The 22017-nt window shown below is 55.1% G+C and overlaps 1 protein-coding gene across 1 annotated transcript in view; it reads left to right on the top strand.

Annotated features, from left to right (window-relative positions):
* The window catches only part of IGFN1 (immunoglobulin like and fibronectin type III domain containing 1), a 39402-nt gene extending 28939 nt beyond the window's left edge, over nt 1-10463 (top strand). Inside the window, exons 17-25 of the mRNA XM_059488139.1 lie at nt 243-542; nt 1361-1534; nt 1926-2054; nt 2492-2797; nt 4646-4734; nt 5826-6021; nt 7571-7870; nt 8328-8654; nt 9379-10463. Of these exons, the coding sequence (XP_059344122.1) occupies nt 243-542; nt 1361-1534; nt 1926-2054; nt 2492-2797; nt 4646-4734; nt 5826-6021; nt 7571-7870; nt 8328-8654; nt 9379-9392 (1835 nt within the window). The 3' untranslated portion in view covers nt 9393-10463. The remainder of the gene's footprint in view (nt 1-242; nt 543-1360; nt 1535-1925; nt 2055-2491; nt 2798-4645; nt 4735-5825; nt 6022-7570; nt 7871-8327; nt 8655-9378) is intronic.
* The last annotated feature ends 11554 nt before the right edge of the window (nt 10464-22017 follow it).

Here is a 22017-nt window from a genome sequence, read left to right as displayed (position 1 = left end):
TGCAATTCTTATGAGAACTATTGACCCAGGGAGAGCAAGAGCCTGGCTTTCCATCTTCTCCATCAAAAGTTAGAAGAGGTCAAGTTTGGAAGAGGCAATTCACATGCCCAGCCCTCATCCTACAACTGTGCCTGCATTTCATCAGAACAGTCTCCCAGCTGGTGGGCAAGGGACAGTGTCTGCTCCAAACCCAGGAGCAGGTCTGGGTCTGGAGCCAGCTGTGTCTCTGTTCATCTTTCCAGACAAGCCACAGCCTCCAGCAGGACCCATCAAAATTGTCGAAAGCTCCGCCAACAACATCACAATCCAGTGGAAGCCCCCAAAGGACGACGGGGGCAAACCAGTGCAAAGGTACCTTGTGGAGAGGCAGCAGGTGGGCAGGAACGACTGGGAGACTCTGGGAGAAACCCCCAGGAGCTGCACCAGCTTCACCACAAACAAAGTGGAGGAAGAGATGAGCTACTACTTCAGGGTGAGGGCCATGAATGCGGAGGGAGTGAGCGATGCGCTGGAGTCAGGGGAAGTGAAGGCTGCTGGTAAAGGTGAGGAGAACTTCTCATAATTCACAATTCAAATTGGTTAATTCATTATCAAAGCTGACATCAGAGGAAACTCACTGCATTGTGGATGTTGCTACAGATCTCAACTTCAGTCTCCACACAAAGCTGTGGAGGTTGCCCAGCAAGAGCAGCAGTTTGTTGTAGGCTCTGCTGATGTTGAGTGAGATGTAATTATTGCTTGGTCATGCTCTGTTTTGGATTGGAAAGGAAGTTTCATGCAAAGCACATCAAGATCAAAGGAAATTTTTCTCAGTGTGGCTGCAAGGGGAACATATGAAGCCTTTTCTTAATTCCACAGGCAAAAGAACTTATATGTGCAGCCCTTCACAGCATGACCACTCTACTCCCCCAATCTCCAAACAACTGTATATTGGTTTTGTCCTTCAAGAAGTTTAAATACTAGAACAGGTAGTTCTAATTATCTTCGTTCTCCATTCTCATTCCCATGATTCTGTACCTTGGACACTTTAGCAGAGGGCAAAGAAAACCCATTTTTTTACCAGTTCTTGTTGTTGTAAGCAAGAATGATGCTGATTGTTCATATGTAGGAATGACACACCCCACTGGCAGAGGAATTGTCCTGATGACAGCAGGTCTTTTGTGAAATTCAACCTAAGGAACAGCGTCTATGCTGGATCCAGTTTGGGGAACAGGATCCACAGCTTCAGGTCTCAGCCAGGTTTTCAAAGCACATCCATTGGAATACCTGGGGGAATCTGGAAAAAGAAATTCCACACAGCACCATTTTATCTTGCCATAAAAACATACCTGCTAATAATGAAGCCCTCGTCTCTTTGTAGGCTCCCCTGGTGCCCCAGATCGCCCTGAGATCATCAGTGCCAGCAAGGACACCATCACCATATCCTGGAAAGCTCCTTGTAAAACCGGCACTTCCCAAATTAAGGGATACATTGTTCAGAAACGCAAGAAGGGCACAGTGACCTGGCTGCCCATCACCAACGCGCCTGTCAAAGGTGGGTATCTGACTCCTGGAACAGCCCGAGGGATTTGAAAAGGCAAAAATGTCAGCTGGGTTTAGGAGCTGCTTAGGATCTTACACCTTTCACATCAAGGTGGTGATGGGTGACCTTGGAGGTCTTTACCAACTAAATGATTCTGTGATTCAAGGGCTGTTTGATTTTGAAAAGAATACAATGAACACATCCCAGAAGATCACATGCACTTGGCTAGGGAATGGCAGGGGAATCAGTGACAGCTTTTATGGCTCTTGAGAGTTTTTCCATCCATAATTCGGCCTGAAGTAAGGGACAGCTTTGTTGTGTCACCTTTCCTGATGGGGAACAGCTTCCCTGAGGCAACACCTCTCCTCTCTCCTCTCTCCTCTCGCCTCTCTCCTCTCCACAGACAAGAAACTGAAGGTGACGGGCCTCAAGAAGGGTGTGCAGTACGAGTTCCGTGTGGCAGCTGTCAATGCTGCTGGCACAGGAGAGCCCAGTGACCCCTCAGAGCCTGCCTTTGCCCGGGACCCCACCAGTAAGTGCCCTGCCCTGCCCTGCCCTGTGCTGTGCTTTCAGGGTATTCATGGAGAGATGTTCTTAAATTCTCTGTAAAAGCGTGTGGAGACAAGGATCAGTAATTGGGGAATGTTTCATGGCTGAGAATCAGCTGGAGGAAGGAATGGAAGGATTTCCTGTAGGATGTCCAAGTCAAGATTTGGCAGTACCCAGTGGGGAGAAATGTGCAGTGTGGAGAACACTCAGGAGGGGCCATGGAGTGTTTTGGAATGTTGTGGAGTTACTGCAGGGCTGGTAGGAGCAAGGATCCAGATCCAGCTCTGAAAAACTGGGATGTGGGGCAACACAGCATGGTGGAAATACAGTGCACTGCAAGAATGTTGGGAATCTCAGGCAGTGACTGAAGAGGGAAGAGAAATCCTAGAAAAATAGTTTAAATAAAATTTCTCTGTCCAGAATCTCCGGGCCAAGTGCAGGACCTTAAAGTGAGCAGCAGTGACAGCACCAGTGTCACCCTGACATGGAACAAACCTGAAGTACAAGACGGGAATGACGTGAAAGGCTACGAGGTGGAGATGAGGCCCTGTAACAGCCTCAGCTGGACCAAGTGCTTCACCCTCCCTGCCGGGAGCACCTCGTGCCGGGTGCAGGGCCTGCAGGCCCGGGAGAAGCTGTTCCTGCGCGTCCGGGCCCTCGGCGATGGCGGCCCCGGGGAGGCCGCGGAGCTGGAGGCGTGTGCTGGAGCTGCTGCTGCTGCCCTGGGTGAGTCCGGGGCCCGCGGCTCTGTCCCGGGAGCGGGGCACTCTCACGGGAACGGGGCACTCTCCCTGGCTCTGTCCTGGGAACGGGAAAATCTCCCCAGATCTCTGTCCCGGGAACGGGGCACTCTCCCCGGCAACAGGGCACTCTCCCTGGGGCACTCTCCCCGAGAGCGGGGCACTCTCTCTGGCAACGGGGCACTCTCCCCGGCTCTGTCCCGGAACGGGGCACTCTCCATGGCTCTGTCCCGGAACGAGGCACTCTCCCTGGGGCTCTGTCCCGGGACGGGCACTCTCCCCGGCTCTGTCCCCGGAACGGGGCACTCTCCCCGGAACGGGGCACTCTCCCCTGGGGCTCTGTCCCGGGAGCGGAGCACTCTCTCCGGGAGCGGAGCACTCACCCCGGCACTGTCCCGGAACGGGGGCACTCTCCCCGGTTCTGTCCCAGGAACGGGGCACTCTCCCCGGGCACTCTCCCCGGGCACTGTCCCAGGAACGGGGCACTCTCCCCGGTTCTGTCCCAGGAACGGGGCACTCTCCCCGGGCACTCTCCCCGGGCACTGTCCCAGGAACGGGGCACTCTCCCCGGGCACTCTCCCCGGGCACTCTCCCCGGGCACTGTCCCGGAGCAGCAGCGGCAGCAGCGGCCGGGCTGTGGCGCACCGGCAGCAGCCGCCCCCAGGCCCAGCCTCGCCCAGGGCAGCGCTGCTCCCGCTCCCCTCGGGCTTCTCTGCTCACCTCAGCCGGGCAGTGTCAGTATTAACTGATAGCAGATAGGCAATGCACAGTGCTCAGCTCATCTAGAGAATCCTTTGGATAAAACAACTCTCAGAACTCCATTTTCTCCTTGTACTGACATTCTGCCCCCTGTGCAGGGCCACTCCACAGTCACCAGACAGAACCTGGATGTGCCTTAGCCCTGCTTGCACTCTTCCAATGGAAAAATAGAGTTTCCATTCAACTTTTAGACAATCTTCTGAAATTAAAAATTTTATTTCGTTGTCTTAAATCACATTATTAAATTATGTTTTGGATACTTTATTTTACCTTTTAATTGTTTAGTTTGAAAGTTTTCACCATTTTCACTTTTCCATCTTTATTTACAATCTGCAGCTCTGTTTATTCCCTGCTCTTTGGGGACATTGCAGAATTACAGATGTAAGAGATAATTCTCTGAGGGGTTCATCTTCCTTAACTTGGATCCTAAGTGAAAATGTCTACTTTGGCATATGCCTGGAGACTCCATTTATCAATAAAAAACATAAAATAAATGAAATCAAATAAATCCATCTAAAGCAGGTGTTCAGTTCTACACTGGAAACACTAAATGCAATTTAGCATTATTGTATTTGGTATGCTTAGATAAATACTAACTGGTGTAGTATATTGATGAAAAGAGAAAAGAAAATATTTTAAATGCTAAAAAATACTATTTTAGATAAACTCTGGCAGCTTTCCTGTGGATGTTCTGTGCTCTGTACTGCATATATTTTATAAGTGCCCATTGGAACTTCCTTTTTCCAGCCACCATTTAAACACAAAAGATGATCCCTGTGATGGGATAAAGTGTGGCAAAGAGCCCATTTCTCTGTGACTGAGACATCACATGAATACAGAGATTGTTGTGAATGTATTTTTACATCATTTTCCCTTGTTTAGTCATGGTGATAAATAAATAGTAATGAAATTTGAGAGGTGTACAATCTGGAACTGAACCAGGGAGCTTTTTCCCACTGTGAGTCCCTCAGCAGCCTCATTCAGCTGGGAGAGGCACCAGGGGGTGGGACACTGCAATTGTCACCAGGGACTGCACCAACATCCACCTTCTGGGAGTAATCTTCGTCTCTTTCAGTCCCTCCCAGGTTCCTGATAGATGACACAGTGAAAAGCTTCCTGCTTATCAAAGCAGGGGATCCCATCCGGGTGAAGATTCCCTTTGAGGTGGGTATTCAGGGCTTTGGAGGAATTCCCTGCCTGGTTTTGTGGCAGACAGGAAAACTGAGCCACTGTTTTTATGTCATGAAATTTTGTTTACAAGTCACTGGGCAAATAATTTGGCCTGCCTGTGCTGTGTAGTCTTTCAGGGTGAGGAAAACACAGGCCAGAATCAAGCAGTCAGTCTTGGCATTGGTGTTTATGACATTGTGGTCATTCCTTAACCTCTGCAACAAGGCTCAATGCTGTCCACCTAGCCTTATCAATGTTATCATCATCTGCTGCTGCTCTGTCAGACTGCCCAAATCAGAGATTTCCCTGTGACTCCCTCAGAAGGCCTTGGGGCACCATTTCCAGCAGCACCTTCACTGGGCTTGTCTCACCAAGCAGCAGCACTTGAGAACTTGGCAGGCACTGAGAGAAACCTCAGTGCTTTGGAGTGAGCTTGGAACAACACAGGCTTTTCCTCATGGGAAGTGTGGTCAGGTTTGGAAGGAGCTGCCCAGGGAGGTTTGGAGTCCCCATCCTTGGAGGTGTCCAAGGAACATCTTTTGTGTAAAAAGGGTAAAAGTGCTTTTAAGGTGAGGATGGGGCATGGGTTGGACTCAATCCTCTTGGAGGTCTTTTCCAGACATAAATGATTCCATGATCCTCTAAAGTCTGGGATACCAGAGGAGGGTAGTGAAGTGTGTGTGTATTTGCTGGCCTTTCTCCTAATCTCTGGGAGAAGAGACCAAAGATGGCATAATGGAAATAAAGATTTAGAGGATGTTTTTTTTCTTTCCAAAACCAACAGATCTTTTTTTTTAAAGCAGAAAATACTCTCTCCTGAAGTTATCTGTCCTTGATCTGGCATAGCCTGTTTGACACAGTTCAAAAGAACACTTTCCTGCAATTACATCCTTAAAGGACAAAAAGGAAAAAGAATTCATAAAGAAACTGTAGAACAGATCAGGGCTCTCAGATCCATCGTGGATCTGTATTTCTAAACATTTCTGTGTTGAGGAGGCGCATGTTTGGGGTAAGATAATGAAACTAAAGATACAGGACACAGCGTGGAGGTGAAAGAAGCGGCAGTGAGTGGTTGTTGTTTGCAGGGATCTCCCGAGCCGGCGGTGACGTGGCTGAAGGACGGGCTGCCCCTGCCCGGCCGCGCTGCCGTGAGCACCGGGGAGGGGAGCAGCCAGCTCCTGCTGCGGGCAGCGGAACTCGGAGACAGCGGCACCTACACTGTGGAGCTCGGGGATGGGCTGGGCAAGAGCGAAACCTTCAGCTTCCAGGTTCAAGTTACAGGTAACTCACTGCCGTCCATGCAAATATACCAGCAACTCCCCGCCAGTCCAGGCTGGGCATGAAGGGACTGAGAGCAGCCCTGGACAAGGACTTGGGGCTGCTGGTGGGTGAGAGCTGGGCATGCCCTGGGCTGATCCCCCAGTGTTACAGGGCTTGCAAGGGTCTTCAGGGTGAAGAGAGAGACGAGAATGTTGACCTCATGTTCAGAAGGCTTGATTTATTATTTTATGACATATATACTACATTATAACTTTACTAAAAGAATAGAAGGGAAGTTCTCAGAAGCTAGCTAAGCTAAGAATAGAAAAGGAATTAATAACAAAGTTCTGTGTCCAGACAGAAAGCAAGAACAGCTCTGCTGTGAGTGGTCAGTAAATCCAAACATGCACAGGAAACCAATCACAGGTGCACCTGTTACATTCCACAGCAGCAGATAACCATTGTTTACATTTGTTGCTGAGGCCACAGCTTCTCAGAAGGGAGAAAATTCCTAAAGAAAGGATTTTTCACAAAATATGTCTGTGACACCCCAGCGTGGGCAGCAGGGCAGGGGAGGATTCTGCCCCTTGCTCCCTCAGGTGGAACTGCACCTGCAGAGCTGCCCCAGCCCTGGGGCACCCAGCAAAGGAAGGAGCTGGAGCTGCTGGAGCAATTCCAGGGAAGGCCACGGAGATGCTCAGAGAGCTGGAGCCCCTTTGCTCTGGAGCCAGACTGGGAGAGCTGGGGGTGTTCACCTGGAGCAGAGAAGGCTCTGGGGAGATCTCAGAGCCCCTTCCAGGGCCTAAAGAGGCTCCAAGGGAGCTGGAGAGGGGCTTGGGACAAAACCTGGAGGGACAGGACAAGGGGGAATGGCTTTTCACTGCCAATGAATGGGCAGGGTTAGATGGGATATTGGGAACTCCTCCCTGTGAGGGTGGTACAGGTTTCCCAGAGAAGCTGTGACTGCCCATGGATGCTTGGAAGTGTTCAAGGCCAGGCTGGACTGGGCTTGGAGCAACCCAGGATAGTGGAAGGCGTCCTTGTCCATGGCAGGGGTGGGACTGGATGGGCTTTTAGGTCCCTCCCCACCCAAACCAGTCTGGGATTCCATGATTTACTGTGAGTAGGCAGAAGGCCACAAGCTGAGTTTAGCAGCTTGAGCTCTGCTGCAGTTTGTCTGTGCAGGCACAGGGACAAGCAGGGAACAGCTTTCTATGAGATTGTCAAGGCACTTTATGATCTCACTTGTCTGCAGGACAGAGCAATCCACTGACTAAAACTGTCCTTGCACAGAGCATGAGGGAGGTCAGCAGAGGCTGTGGGACACTGAGCACTGCTCTCCCAGCTGTGACCCCAGGAGGAGGGGCAGCTCAGCTGTACCACCCTCCTGTTGTGCAGCAGCAGCTCAGTCCATGGCAAATGCAGCTGTGTGCCTGCACAAGGAATGGCATTTTGTCCCTTCCAGTCACCAGCATGGTCACTGAGCCCCACACATGCAACAGACTCCAGAATTTTAGGGTTCTGTGCCCCTGTCCCTACAGCTGTGACATTGTGTGCCCTCCCCTGGCAGATGTCCCTCAGCCCCCTGGAGCCATCCAGCTGGAGGAGAATGTCCCCAACACAGTGACAGTGACCTGGGAGCCCTCAGCCTCTGAGCAGTGGGAGAAGAACCTGTACTACACTGTCCTGAAACGGGAGTCCCAGAAGGGCCTGTGGCATGTGCTGGGGGACCTGATCTACAACAACAAGTTCACCTTCACCAGGGTGGTCCCAGGCAGGGATTATTACTTCAGGGTTGTGGCAAAAAATGACGTGGGAGCCAGTGATCCATCAGAGACTGTGCAGCCCTGGAGGATCTGGAAAAAAAAGGGTAAAACATTTTCAAGTATTTCTCTGTGTTGTGTTTTGTTTCTTTCATTGCTTCTAACACTGCACCCTCAAATGGATCTCTCCTCCTGGGAATCTTCAGTGGCCCAGAACAGGAATGCACAGAGATGCCCTGAGGAATTCCAGCTGCGCAGGGAATGTTTGTCCTTTCTGCAGGGGCATTATGCAGACAGACCCTCATTCCCAGCCATCATGACATGCAATTTGCCCCAGAATGAATTCCCAGAAAAATCTAAGGATTTAGTATTGTATAAACCAAAATTTCTGACTTTGAAGTTAAATGTTGTGTAGTTCTGAGGAGCAGCAGAGGTTACAATCCATAGGTGCATGGGATCTCTGGTAATTTGCAGAATTCCAGACACTGCACAAGCAAACCCCTGCAAACCCTGCAGTGCTGGGAGCAGTATCTGAGTGTGTGTTTGGTGCTTTATATTTCACAGCTGAATTTCGAGTGAAAGCACAGAAATACAGGGGAGTTAACCAGAACCAGCCCCCGAGGTTCCTGGTGCCGCTGAAGTGCCACGTGGTGGTGACAGGCAGCGAGTGCCACATGAGCTGTGCTGTGGGAGGCCATCCCCCACCAAAAGTCACTTGGTACAAGGACAGCAGAGACCTCTCCAGAGATCCCAACTACTTCTGCACCAACGACTTCGGCGTGTGCTCGCTGGTGGTGCTGGGGGTCACCAAGCAGGACGAGGGCGAGTACATGGTGGAAGCCAGCAATGAAGTGGGACGTGCCTTCAGCAAAGCCTTCCTCTCCATCAAAGGTACTGCACTGCTGCTTCCCTGGCAGATCCAGGGCTGTCACTGCTGCCCAGGGCCTCAGAAATGGTCCCCAGCCAGCTCCACCTGCTGACAAAGCAATGGGAATTCTGGGCTGTTTAACTGAATTCCTGATCATGGTACTCGTGATCAAATACCAGAAATAAAAAGGCAGATGGGAAAGACCACTTGGTTTCTACATGACCCAGAGATTTTGGCTGAGCTTGAGCAAATTTTTTAGAAGGAACAATCCCATCTTCATTAGGTAGGATATCAAGGTTAGATTTTTCTCAAGTGCAGAAGCTGCAGAATAAAGACCCTGGCAAATGTGCCAGGTGAGGGGAGCATTGAGAGAGCAGCTGATGTTTGGCCAAAGCCAACACAAAGGGAGAAAAGAGCGACATGGTCAGAGGCATTGGGATCCTCCTGTGGATGGAAGGGCAGTGGGATGGCTGGGGATAGACTCCTGGATAGACTTTGGGGTAAATATTGTTGGTGACTGTACCCAGTGAAATATCCTTTACTTGGAAGCAAATATTTTTCTTAATATGCAAAATACCTTACTGGGATTACAGGAGTGGCAAAATGGGTCAGTTAAACCCCTGTTACCCTCTTGCAGACTTTTAGGCCCTGTAATATTTCAGCTGCCCCTCCCAGGGAGCTTTTCAGACTATTTCTGATCTTCCTCACTACAACCCTGAGCTGCTTCTCTCTCACTCTCACTTTCAGACTCCTCCCTGTAGCATGGCCCTGCTGCGAACATCCCTGCCTGGCTCCAAGGATGGGAAGGTTTTGGTGAGGACTCGTCCATATGAAGGCTGTGCATTTATTGTCAGATGTTCTTCACAGTCTGAGGGTGTTATTTTTCAGATCCAGTGATTGCATATTGAACATGATGCTGCATTGCCATCAATACTGGGGGGAAAAAAGCTTTAAGAGCACTGTATGGGGTTTTTTTAATAATCAAGCTTTCTATGAGACCTTTAAAACACAGCTTAGAAGCTTCAGGAACACAGAAAATGAGAGGAAAAATAATTGGCCAAATTCAAACTTCCAGTGGAGAACACAGGTGGGTGGGAGAGACCATCCTGCCACAGCACTCACCCACAACAAGGACCTTTCTGGACATCAGGGATCTCTGGTCCTTTCACATATGCTTTTTCAAGCCAAAACAATCACTTTGTATTCCATGTGATTCTCTGCAGGTTTCCCAAATCTGGCAAAAGCAGCTCTGCATATGTTCTACTACCAGTAGCTGCTAAGTAGATTATCTTCCCTAACCCCTAAGTTTAAAAGATATCTGCCTGCTCATTTTGTCTGGGCAGGAGATGAAATCTCAGACCATCCTGGCATGGGGCAGGTGAGGCTCCCAGTGCAAATGCTCTGGTGGGAAGGACTGGCAGTCTACAAGCAGTGTGTGAGCAGAGCAACTCCCCAAACCCTCAGCATGTGCTGCACAAGGGCTGTGCCAGTCCTGAATCACCCCCAGCGTCACCTGTGCACCCAACTGCCCCTGGCCATGGCACTGCTGGGAGCCTTTGCCTCGAGCAGAAGAGGTGGAAAATCCTTCCTGTGTGAGCAGAAAGGGACTCCCAGGGACCTCCTGCCATGGCCAGGGGCTCCCAGCACCGGGCCTGGACAGCAGAATGTTGTGTTGGCTGTGGGAGGGTCACAGCCAGAGCGCCAAGGGTGCTTTGTGACAGGAGAGAGGGGAGCCAACAGCGGGGCGGGAATGTTCTTGGGATTACATTTTGTACAATGTTGTACAGATGTAGCAGCAGTAGATAATGAAATTAAACCACAATTCAGGGAAATCTACTCTTAGTCCGTGTTTATTCTGGAGAAGGAATCCCAGTCAGTTCCTGGGTCCCTGTCTGCTGCAGTTTCACATCTCACTGCTGCACATGGTCGTCCCTCATGGAACTGCTCCCTCAGCTCCTCCTGCCGCGGGCCCTGAGGCAGCGGGACATCACCCGCAGGGCAAACCCGCTTCCTGACTGATGAGCACAAGGACCAAGATTGATGGAAGCTGGAATTGGGGCTGAGGGCCCTCGGGCAGCCCCGGCACAGCAGGAGCAGGAGATTCCTGAGGTGTCTGCACCAGCTCCAGCAGATGCTCGGCTGCCGCTCTACCAGCGAGCTGCGATCCCAGCCGCGGGCGGGTCCCTGCCGGGGATCGCCTTTGTGATCCCCAGTGCCGAGCTGGAGGGGCGGGGGGCACCCCGAGTACGGCCGGTGTCCCGGGCCGTGGCAGGGTGCGCTGGGACGGGACTCGGGAGTTCTCCCGGGCCAGGCCCGGCTGCGGCGCGGCCAGCGCGGCCCGAGCCCGAGCCGCCCTCAGCATCGGCGCTATCGGCTCGCCCGGGCCCCCCGGCACCGCCCGTAGATGGTCTCTCCCGCCCCGCTAACAGGTCCCGCCCCCCCGCGTCCATCACGCCAATGCTGTCAGTGATTGGTCGAGCCTCGGGGCCCTCCCCGACCCAGCCAATGGCGGCCCTCCCTGCCCTGAGCCAAGATGGCGGCGCCCAGGACCGGCCCGAGTGGTCTCCTGGGCTCCTCTGTCCCTCAGGGACCTGGGGAGCGGCGGGCCCCGAGCGCTCGGTCTGTGCCTGCGGAGCGTCCCTGGGCTCCGGGTCTGTGCCTACGGAGCGTCCCTGGGCTCCGAGTCTGTGCCTGCGGAGCGTCCCCCGGCTCTGCCCGCGGCTGCTCGGACGGCGAGCGCTGCTCTGTCCTGGGCAAAGGCGCGGGCACCGAGCGGTCTCTGGGGGAGCGGCGGCAGCGCGGGCCGGGCCGGGCCCGGGAGAGCCGAGCAGGGCCGGGGAGGGGGGAGAGGGCGGGAGAATAACAGTGAAGAGAAGGAGAAACAGAGGTGGCGGTTTGGGCCTGGGGCGCAGTGAGAGGAGCTCCGTGAACGCGCGGGGGAGCGGGCGCGGGGTCACCGGGTACCGAGCGCCCGGGCCGGGGATGCCCAGCACGGCCCGGAATGCCCAAGCGCGGTCCGGGATGTCCAAGCACGGCCCGGAATGCCCAGCATGGTCGGAGATGCCCAAACACAGCCGGGGATGCTCAGCACGGCCCGGGATGCCCAGGCACGGCCGGGAATGCCCAGCATGGCCGGAGATGCCCAGCACAGGCACGGGGCACCAGCGCAGCTCCTTGGCTTCGGTTCCAGCACAGTTGTGCAGGACCTGCTGCAGACCCAGTCCGTGGATAAATCTTGGGGATGTTCCCGGTGCTGGGCACTGGGTCTAGTCTGGGGGCAGCGGAAATTCCCCCTTTGCTGGGAAAATGGATGAAGTTTTTGGCCGTGCTCAGGGGAGTTCATTCCTCACCCAGAGAGGTCCGGCCTTTCCCTGGGTCCCGCTGTCCTGCTCCAACACCGGCAATTTCCTTTTCCAGCCTGGAATTTGTAAGCCAGTGAGGTGTGGGGAGAAGGCAGGGGAGTCACAGCAGGGCAGTCCCATATTCCAGGGGATGGGGTGAGGGCCTGGGAGCGTCCCCATGGATCCCACAGGGACAGGGGTGTGTGTCCCACCAGAGAGGGTCCCCAGCGCTGCCTCGGGCAGGCAGGGACAGTCTGAGTGTCCCCTGCACACGGGGGGAGCCCCCTTTGAGCAGGACTTGGACATGGCTGGGATCAGCTCCTCTTCAGCAGCACATCCTGGGCAGTGGTGCCCGGCCTCATGGCAGGGGTGGGATAATGGCTTTGGGGTGGGCACAGGAACATCCTGCCCTGGCAGCTGCTGAGGGCTTCACCTGCCACACTTGGCTGCAGAAGGTGACACTGTCCTGCTGTCCTGTTCTCCCAGAGAAGGGACTGGGAGGTGTGGGCACAGCTCAGAGCACACCCAGCATGGCCTGGGCACTGCCATGGTGGGACAGGGTGGACAGAACCTTTTCCCACTGGCTGCCAGGTTCTGCTGTCTTTCCCTGAGTGCCAGCATCTCCTTAGCAGCTCTTTGTCCACCTATTTTATTCACTGTCAAAACAACTGGAAAACCTTCCCAGTGTATTGGGTCCAATCCAGCAGCTCCAGCTCTTAGTTCAGTTTAGCAGTTATTAATAACAACACATAAATAAAAATAATTTTTTTGTAACTTGAATGTTTCTTTCATCCTTTTCCACCTGGGCTAATGGAAGTTATTTCTTCATGGCAGGGGAGTGTAACTGGTTGGTCTTTAAGATCATTTCCAGTCCAAATCTTTAAGATTCTGTGACTCTGGGGGGCTGCTCCTCCTTCCAGGAACTATTTGTAATGGCCAAAGGATGTCCTGGAGGAATCCTGGCCTGTGGCTCCTTGTCACCAGGTCCCAGTGGCATTGCTGGGGGGTGGCACTGCTGCAGCCTCTGCCTGGGAGTCCTTGGGAGCCACTCCCAAAATTCCCATCCCATGAGAGAGCAGCAGTGCCTCGTTGGTGGAGTTTGTGAGCACGAGGAGAGAAATGCACCCGAGCTGGGAGGGAGGGATGAGCTGAGCCTGGGCTCCCACCCTGTGCAGGGCAGGCTGTCCTCTGATGGGCTGAGCTGTCCCCTGTCCCTGGGCTGGCTTTGGTGGCACTGCTGAGGTCAGTGCCTGTGCCAGCCTGGCGTGGACAACCTGGGGAACAGGTTCCAGCAGCGTTACAGCAAAATCTCCTCTCAGCCCCCGAGCAGGGAGGGTGGATCCTGCTGGGGCAGGAAGTGTGGGCTCCTCACACAGGAGCCCCCTGGGCAGCAGGTTTGGGATATTTGGCTGATTTGCACCAATCCTCCTCCACCACCCTCTCCTCCTCCTCCCATGCCCCCAAATTCTTTTTTTTGGACTCCATCTCATCTTTGGTGACTTGGAGAGCAGGACCAAGTCTGTCCATGAATCAGCAGGCTCTTCCAGGCTGTTTCTGAGTGCTGAAATCTCACTCAGGAGTGCACTGGACCCTCTTTCCTTGTCCATTTTCGTTCCCTTCATAGGCCCTGCTTAGGAAAGGCTTTTCTCCATCCAGCACCGTGACCAAGGCTGTGCCTCCTCACCCTCTGCAGGTTCCTGCTCTCTGTGGGCTGGGAATGTCCATGTCCCTCTGTTCAATTGTGTGTCCCATCCCTTCCCTGCAGGACAGAGCTGCTCAGGGCTGGGGACTCGGCTCTTGCTGGAGCCCCTCAGGAAGGAGCTGCTGCTGCCTCCAGGAGGAGTTTGGATGCTGGGAGCAGGAGTGGGGGCAGGAGTTGTGCTCGCGTCTTCAGCCCCTTTTTGTCCCAGAGAGCTCCGGTGCATCCCGCAGTGTGGAGTCCTCCCCGGGCAGGGCCTGGCTCTGTTGGTGTCAGTGTCCCAGCAGTCCCTGGGGGTGACTTTGGGTCCTTTTCTCTTTGGGAAGGGTAACTCCTCTGTGGCCCCACGGCCCGAGCTCCTGGCAGAGCGAGACGGGCCTGGACTGACGCTGGGCAGCGTTTGGAGCAAAGGCAGCCGAGTTTGGCACCGTGTCCGGGGGCAGCCGAGTTTGGCACCGTGTCCGGGGGCAGTAGCTGCAGGAGGGGACCCGGGAGCCGCTGGGTCTGGCAGGGCTGAGCAGGGAGCGCGGCCCTGGAGCAGCTCCGCCCTGGAGCACAGCCCGTCCCGTCCCTCCCTGGCCAGGGAGCGGTGCTGCAGGACTGCGGAGCTCCCGGCTCTCCCCGACGGGGATTTCTGTCGCTGCAATTCAGCTCCTTCCGAGCCTGCAGGCACCGGAGCCCCCCTGAGCCTCGATTAGGGGCTGCCATTGGCATCTCTCACCTGGAGCTCTTCTGTCCTGCCTGAGGAGACTCGGGCAGGAAAAGCTGTAAACCTGAGGTGCCCTGGCAGCTGCAAGGCTGCTGAGGGATCCCTCCCTGTGCCGTTGGTGAAGACATTAAATACCACTGGTGCCAGCAGAGCCCTGAGCAGTCCTGGGCCAGCTGCTTAGGCCACACGAGAGGGATGAATTTGGCACAGATTGTACAGCACTGTCTGTTCCTTAGGGGGAATCCCAGCCCGTGTCCTGTAACATCCACACTGGAAATGTCTGGCCAGGGAGGGATGGTATGTGCTGGAGGGGGCTGCTTTGGGATGTGGCCATCCTGGGCAGGAAGAATGGGACCCCAGAGGGCTCTTGGGTTGCTCCATGGCTTGTTGGGGGCAGGGTTTGGAGCACTCCCTCTGCAGGGTCAGGGGTTTCATGCTCAGTTTGTTCATGGGCAGTGACAGGAAATGGGCACACCTGGGCAGGATGGGCAGGGAACAAGATGGGGACACGATGGAGCCTCTCTCTGACCCTTGGCCCTGGATCTGCACTGGCTGCCATCCCCTCCTGGAGCCCTCCTTGTGCAGGGATGAAGCTCCCAAGGGGGGAAGCTCTGCTGTTACCCCAAGTCTTTGTTCTCTGCTCCTGTGGGTTTGGATGCCATGGGGGTGTGGGTGCCTTCCCTGTGCCCCCTGGCTGGGGGTCCTGGTGTGAACCCCAGAGCTGGGCTCTGTTCCCTGCACAGGAAAGGGGCTCTGTGGAGGCTGGAGGGGACACTGACAGCTCACATGACCTGGCTGAAGGCTCCAGCTGGAGGTGCTGCCATTGGCACTGAAGGCAACAAGACCTGGACAAGTGTGGGGTGTCCCCAAACCCTCTGCAGTGTCCCAGCAGTGGCTCAGCTGTGGTGGGAGCACAGCAGGGCCCAGCTCAGCTGAAACTCTCAAGATTTGGGCAGTGGGTGCAGAGCTGCAGCTCCCAGGGCCCTTTCCACCCACGACACTTTTCCTGCAGGGAATGTGTCTGGATGAAGGAGCTTGTCCAGCCCTGAGGTGTATCTGTCAGCCATGAGCAGAGCTGCATGGAGGTGTCTACAAGACCACCATTTCCTGCTAATCTTAATTCTGGGGCTGATGACATGGAAGGGAAATCAATGCCACGCAGTAGGGTGGTGCCAGCCCTGCCCTGCCCAGCCCTGCCCTGCCCTGCTGAGGCCATGTCTGGAGAATGCAGTGGGGGCTGGATCCCCCATGTGGGGATCCCCATGGAGCACAGCCTGGGGGCCACAGTGTGGGATTAAACCAACCCCTGCTGTGCCTGATGGAGCTCTTGTATCCAGGGATGCAGAAGGGCAGCCCCAGTTCAGTGAAGGTGATGCTGTGTGTGCTGCTCTGACAGCAGCCTTGGGAGGCACCTTGATCCATGGAGAAGATCCTGTTACACACAAGGAGCTGTTTGATGAGGAAACCATCTCCACATCTGGGCACCTCAGCTGCTGGCTTTGCTCTGTAAAGGCACTTTTGAGGTTTCTCAGTGTGTGCCCAACCCTGGCACTGACAGAGGGCTGGGGGTCTGCCCAGGGGGCAGAGGTATCTGAAAACTCAGAGAGAAAGGAACATGCTGAAATTGGAGCTATCCGGCCTGGAGAAAGGAAGGCTTTGGGGAGAACCTTAAAGCCTCTTCCAGCACCTAAAGGGGCTCCAAGAGAGCTGAAGAGGGACTTGGGACAAGGGTCTGGAAGGACAGGACCAGGGGGAATGGCTTCCCACTGCCAGAGGACAGGGTTAGATGGGATATTGGGAAGGAATTCTTGGCTGTGAGGGTGGGCAGGCCCTGGCACAGGGTGCCCAGAGCAGCTGTGGCTGCCCCATCTCTGGAGGTGTCCAAGGCCAGGTTGGACAGGGCTTGGAGCAGCCTGGGCTAGTGGAAGGTGTCCCTGTCATGGAATGGGATGAATTTAAGGTCCCTTCCAACCCAAACCATTGTGGGAGTCTATGAAATGAAACATGCACATAACCACTGTGAGCAGCAAAGTGCCATTGCTGCAGTGGCTCACACTGGTTTCCTTCATCCCTCCAGTGGCTCGGGCTCCTCCTTGCCCTGGGCAGGCTCAGCCTCTGCAGCAGATGCAGATTTGCATGACAGACCCAGAGGCTCTGACCTGGGAAGTTCTGTTACCCTGCACATGACATTCCCTCTCATTTCCTCGCTCCTTTGCAGGGAAGCCTTGCTGTGACCTGGCCCAAAGCTCCAGCCCGGGCAATTCCATCCCCTCCAGGATGGCCTTGGAGTAGCTGGAGGTTCCAGACATGATGGCCTGTGCAGCATCTTTTTTCCTGTGCCCACAGCTCTGCCTTTCTTCCCTCTTTGTCCGTGTACAGCCACCTGCCCTCTGTGTGGTCCCTTTGATGGGATGGTGCTGCCTCAGAGAATCACAGAATCCCCTGAGCTGGAATTGATCCACAGGGACCATCCAGCCCAACCCCTGCCCTGCACAGACCCCCCAACAATCCCACCCTGGGCATCCCTGGCAGCGCTGCCCAAACACTCCTGGAGCTCTGGCAGCCTCGGGGCTGTGCCCATTCCCTGGGGAGCCTGGGCAGTGCCAGCACACTCTGGGGGAAGAACCTTTCCCTATCTCCAGCCTCACCCTGCCCTGGCACAGCTCCAGCCTGTCCCTGGGGTCCTGTCCCTGCTCACAGAGAGCAGAGATCAGAGCATCAGTCCCTGCTGAGGTTCGACCTCAGCTCTTTTTCTCCAGCTGAACAAACCAAGTGCCCTCGGTCACTTCTCACATGACTTCCCCTCCAGCCCCTTCCCTGTGTTCTCCTCCCTCTTTGCCTGGTGCTGGTGCTGCTCCTGCTGCTGTCCCTGCCCAGGGAGCCCCAGGTTTCTCTGCTGTTCCTGTGCCCCAAGCTCAGCTCCCTCCTGCTGCAGGATGGCAGGGGCTGCGGGGCTCCGCTCCCCTGCAGGCGCTGCCTCTCCCCTGCCCACGCCCTGCTGCTCTGCCCTGGCGTGGCCTCTGCCCCCGCCCCTGCTCGGGAGCAGATGAAAGCCCAGCGTGGCGCTAATTTATAACCACCGGGAGCTCGGCTTTGGCAGGGCAGAGCACGCCAGCAGATGTGGCAATGCCCAGGGAGCTGCACTCACACTGCTTATCAAAGGATGCTTGAAAGGCTCAGCAATGCAAGGGGAGGGTTGAGTTGCTTCATTCCAGCAGAGGATAAACTCCTCTATTACAGGGACACGTGTTTGAGAGAAGGAGCTGAGAGCTGGATTTTAGAACTCGTCCAGCCAGGAACTCACAGCTCCTGGAGCCTTGTCCAAAGGGAGCCAGGCTGAGCAGAGGGCACCTGGCTCAGCAGGGCTGCACCACCTCCCTGTGCCAGCTCTGGAGAAGTGTCCAGAGAACAGCTCATTGCCTTTAGCACATCCCAAACGTGAGTCAGTCCCACCCTGATAGTTCTGGGAGCTGTGGGCAGCACTGACCTGGCCCCTGAGCATTCCTCCCTGCCCTGAGAGCTGAGCCCTGGGCACACGTGAGGAGCCAGCAGGGACCTCAGGCATGGCTGGCACATCCAAACTGGTCCCAGGGCAGAGTGCAGAGCTCCCCTGGCACCCCCTCTCTGCTGCTGGGAGGGGCTGCTGTCCTGGCGCCAGAGGGAACTCATGGGGCTTGAGGAAGGGCAGGATTTGAATGGCCCAGGCTGGGAGGGAAGCACAGAAGGTCTCTGGGTCTTTTCCCTGCCCCAGTGCAGGATACTGTGACCCCTCCTGAAAGGCTCCAGAGCAGCAGCTCCATGGGTAAAAGACACCTACCCCAAATCATCAGCAGCTCCTTTTCCCCACTTTTCAGGGATAGGAAGAGCCCAGGAACTGTTCTCCCCATGAAGCCTCCCAAGTATCCAGGACAGGGAGAGTTCAGGTGCAGCCTCCTGCCCAGGGGGAACACTGCCTGTGAAACTCTGGGAGCACCCTTGGGACACTCCTGTTCCCTGTGGGAATAGCCAGGCACTCAGGGAAGGGGCTCTGGTGCTGCCCAGGCCGTTTCAGCAGCTCTCTTGGGCTTTTGGGTTTCTGTGGGCCTTGGAGAAACCTGTCCCCCACTGGATCCTGTGTGGGTGCCTTGAGTGTGTGACAGCCCTGTCCTGCTGTCCCTGTGCTGCAGGGAGGGTTCAGGGAGCAGCTCCAGCCCAGGCTCCTCCATCACCAGCTCCCTCCCCAGCTTTTTCTGAGCTGTTCCACCCAGCTCTCTCCAGGACAAAGCCTGGGGCTTGTGCTATAAAAGCCACCTCACCTTCCCTCCAGCTATTTCTGACACAGGAAAAACCCCTCTGAGAACAATAATTGTGTCACAGGCCACCACAAGGGTCTGAGAACAGGATCTGTGGACACAACCTGCTCTGAGGAGGGGTGTCCAAAGCAGGATAGCTGGGAGCCCATCCATGGATGGATGATGGATGACCCATGGACTCTAGATCAGTCTCTGTGCCTCCTGTTGTGATGACTTTTCCAATGTTGCTGATCAGGCAGAACCTCAGGACACCCAGGGGTGGGGGTCCCCTTGGCCAGTGTTTCCTTGTCCCAGCCACTGGCACAGGAATTCTCATCCTGGCCCATGTTGAACAAGTGTCCTAGTTGCACATTTGTCCTCTTTGCTTTCCCACAGCCAGGGCAAATGCTTTGGATGCCATGTGCTGTGCCAAGGACAAGAAGTTTCTCTTCCCAAGGAGGCTCCCTCCTCCCAAAGCTGCTGCTGGGCTGCAGCAAGGGGCTCTTTCTTCTCTTGTTCAGTTCCCCACAAGGGCAGGAAATGCCCAGGACATGAGGCCTCAAGTGGAATATGGAGTAGAAGTGTCTGGGAAACTTGTGTTAAACCCCATTTCTGCCCAGAAGGCTCTAAATTTTATTGTATTTTATCCAATCAAGTTAAATCAGAGATTAAAGCCCAGTCAGGACAGCTGCTACTCAATCACTCCTGAAACCACCTCCAGAGCCCTCATTGGAAAAATGTCAGCCTGGTGTGATTACAGGAGGAGCACGAGGCACTTCCGTCTACAGAAGCAATGTGAGATTTCCTTTTCAGCCACCCCTAAGCAGCAACCTGTGCCAGGGCCTCCCCACCCTCACAGGGAACAATTCTTTCCCACTTTCCCCTCTAATCCTCTGGTAGTGGAAGCCCTTCCCCTTGAGAATGGTCCTGTTCCTCCAGGCCCCTGTCCCACATCCCTCTCCAGCTCTCTTGGAGACCCTTTAGGCATTGGGAAAGCAGCTCTAAGGTGGAGCCTTCTCTTCTCCAGGTCTGCATCCCCATCTCTCCCAGCCTGACTCCAGAGCAGAGGGGCTCCAGCCCTTGGGGTTTCTCCATGGCCTCTCCATGGCCTCTCTGTCAACTCCTGTTAATTGGCTGCAGAGAGCTGAAAGATCTCTCCAAAATTTCACTTTTCCAATCTGAGAAACCCAGCTCTCCCAGCCTTTCCTTTGTCTCCTGTTCTCCAGTCCTGACCACCCTGGGGCTGCAGGGCAGGCCAAGCCCTTGTCCTTGCCAGCTGGACCTCCATGGGCTCAAGTCCCGGCTCCCCTGTTGGTGGCAAATGGCACATGGAGGGGACAGGGGGACACCAGGCAGAACAGGGTGGCCCTTGTAGTTCAGTGCAGGGGCCTGACAGCAGCTCCTGACTCAGCTCCATCACGGCTGAGGACACAGATTGTCCCCTCTGGATGTCCTTGGACATCCCCTGACAAACAGGTCCCACCTCTGATGAGCAAGAGCATCACAACTCTGAACTGGGAAAAGGGACTTGGTCAGCAGGGAAAAAGGGACGTGGTCAGCAGGGAAAAGGGACGTGGTCAGCAGGTCACACTGGAAACAGGCACCAGGACTGGTCATGCAGGTGCCAGGGAAGGGCAGGCCCCAGGGAGGTGCCCTGGGAGGGGAGGATGATGATGGAGCAGGAAGGATCTCTGCTTCCCCTCCAGGACAAGACCAACCCACCCAGTTTCCATCTCCTTGTGTCCCCATCTCACTTGAGAAGCCTCTCCAGAGCAGGTCAAGGAGCTGCTGCTCTCTCCCATCTCTTCCCAGTCCTCTCTGCCCAGGCTGTGCCCTGGCCAGGGGGAGCTGCCCCTGCTCTGTCTCTGTCCCAGTTCTGGGAAGGAGCTGCTCTGGGGGGAGATGTTCACACCCAGACTTGTAGGAATGTGCCTCCTGTTGAGGGAGTGACCAAATTATCCATTGTCTCCTTAAAAGGGAAAAAAAAGCCCAGAAGTTTCTCTCCTCAATTAGGTAAAAAGACACCTCATAGGACCTTGGGGACTTCACCTCAAACTTCAGGATAGCCAATTGGACAGGAGCTAAAAGGTTCCTCCTAAGCAATTTACTAGAAAAAGAAGAGAACAAAGGAACTAATCACTTTTGTGAGGTGTTTTACCCTCTTGCTCTGGCTTGGGTTTTCTGTAAAGAACTTTGTTATTTTGCCTTTTATTAAAACTTTTCTGTTTCCAACACTGCCACAGAAGCCACCCTGCTGATTTTATGACATCTGAGGTAGCTGAGCTATCTTGGGTGTGATATATTCTTCCAAGAGCTCCTAAGACCTGGCTCAAGGAGATAATATCACAGGCTCACCTGGGGACATTGCTGGCAGAGCCCCTCCTTGCTACAGACCCAGCCCAGCAGCCCAAGAGCAAAGCCTGAGGTGGAGTTTGAGCCTGGAAGCAAAGACCCAGATGGAGCCCAGGGTCCTGCAGAGAAGGCCCAGCTCAGGATCCCTGGAGCTGGCCCTGTCCCAGGGACTGACTTGGTGCTGGTGCCACCTCCGTGGCAGGGTGTGACATCCTCAGAGAGGACATGTGGGAGGACGTGGTGCAAGGAGGAACAGTCAGGGGGTGCAGCCTGTTCTTGGGGCCCCATTACCCAGGGTGGCTGCAAGAGCTTCCCTTGGAATGAGCCCTGCTGGGAGCTCAGGGGGGAGGCTGCTCTGAGTGCCTGGGTCAGACACGTGCCCTGTGCTGGACCCCCTCAGGCCTGGGGTGCTGTGGCTGCCATGGGGACGTGCCAGCCCCTCAGCAGGGCTGTGTCCCCACGACAGGCTGCCAAGTGGCACTGCCCTGTTTGTCCTGTCACAGGGAGGAGCCGAGCTTTAGGATCACAGCTTTGCAGTGATGCCATCTCCAGGCTTGGCCTCCTGCCCTCCTGAATTCCAGGAAGATTTTGGTGCCACTGCCAGCACCGGTCAGTCCTTGCCAGATGCCGACCTTGGGCCCCATGCCCGTGGTGCCCTGGCCCCAGCGCTGCCCGGCACTGCTGCCCACCAGGACAGGCCATGGCAGAGCAGTATCACTGAGTCCATGATCATCCCCTCCTCTGCAAAAGCAGCTGCCCCAGGACTCTCCACCCACCTTGGCAAGGCTCTGGTTCCTGGGCAGCACCTGATTCCTCCCTGGGATGGGTGCAGCAGGCTGTGCTGATGGGGACCATCCTCCCCCTATGTGCATCCTGTGGAATCCCACTGCAATCCCTGAGGAGCCTCTGCTGCTTTGAGGAACCCTGGGAAAATGAGGAGAAGAGATGGCTGAGAAGAGAGCACAGACTGTCCCAGGTTACTTCCAGGACCAACTGAGCAGCACCAGACTTCCT

Source organism: Ammospiza nelsoni, chromosome 23 (genome assembly GCF_027579445.1).
Source record: "Ammospiza nelsoni isolate bAmmNel1 chromosome 23, bAmmNel1.pri, whole genome shotgun sequence".
Lineage (NCBI taxonomy): Eukaryota > Metazoa > Chordata > Aves > Passeriformes > Passerellidae > Ammospiza > Ammospiza nelsoni.
Note: the sequence above shows the minus strand (reverse complement) of the source record. Positions and strands in the feature narration are given on the sequence as shown.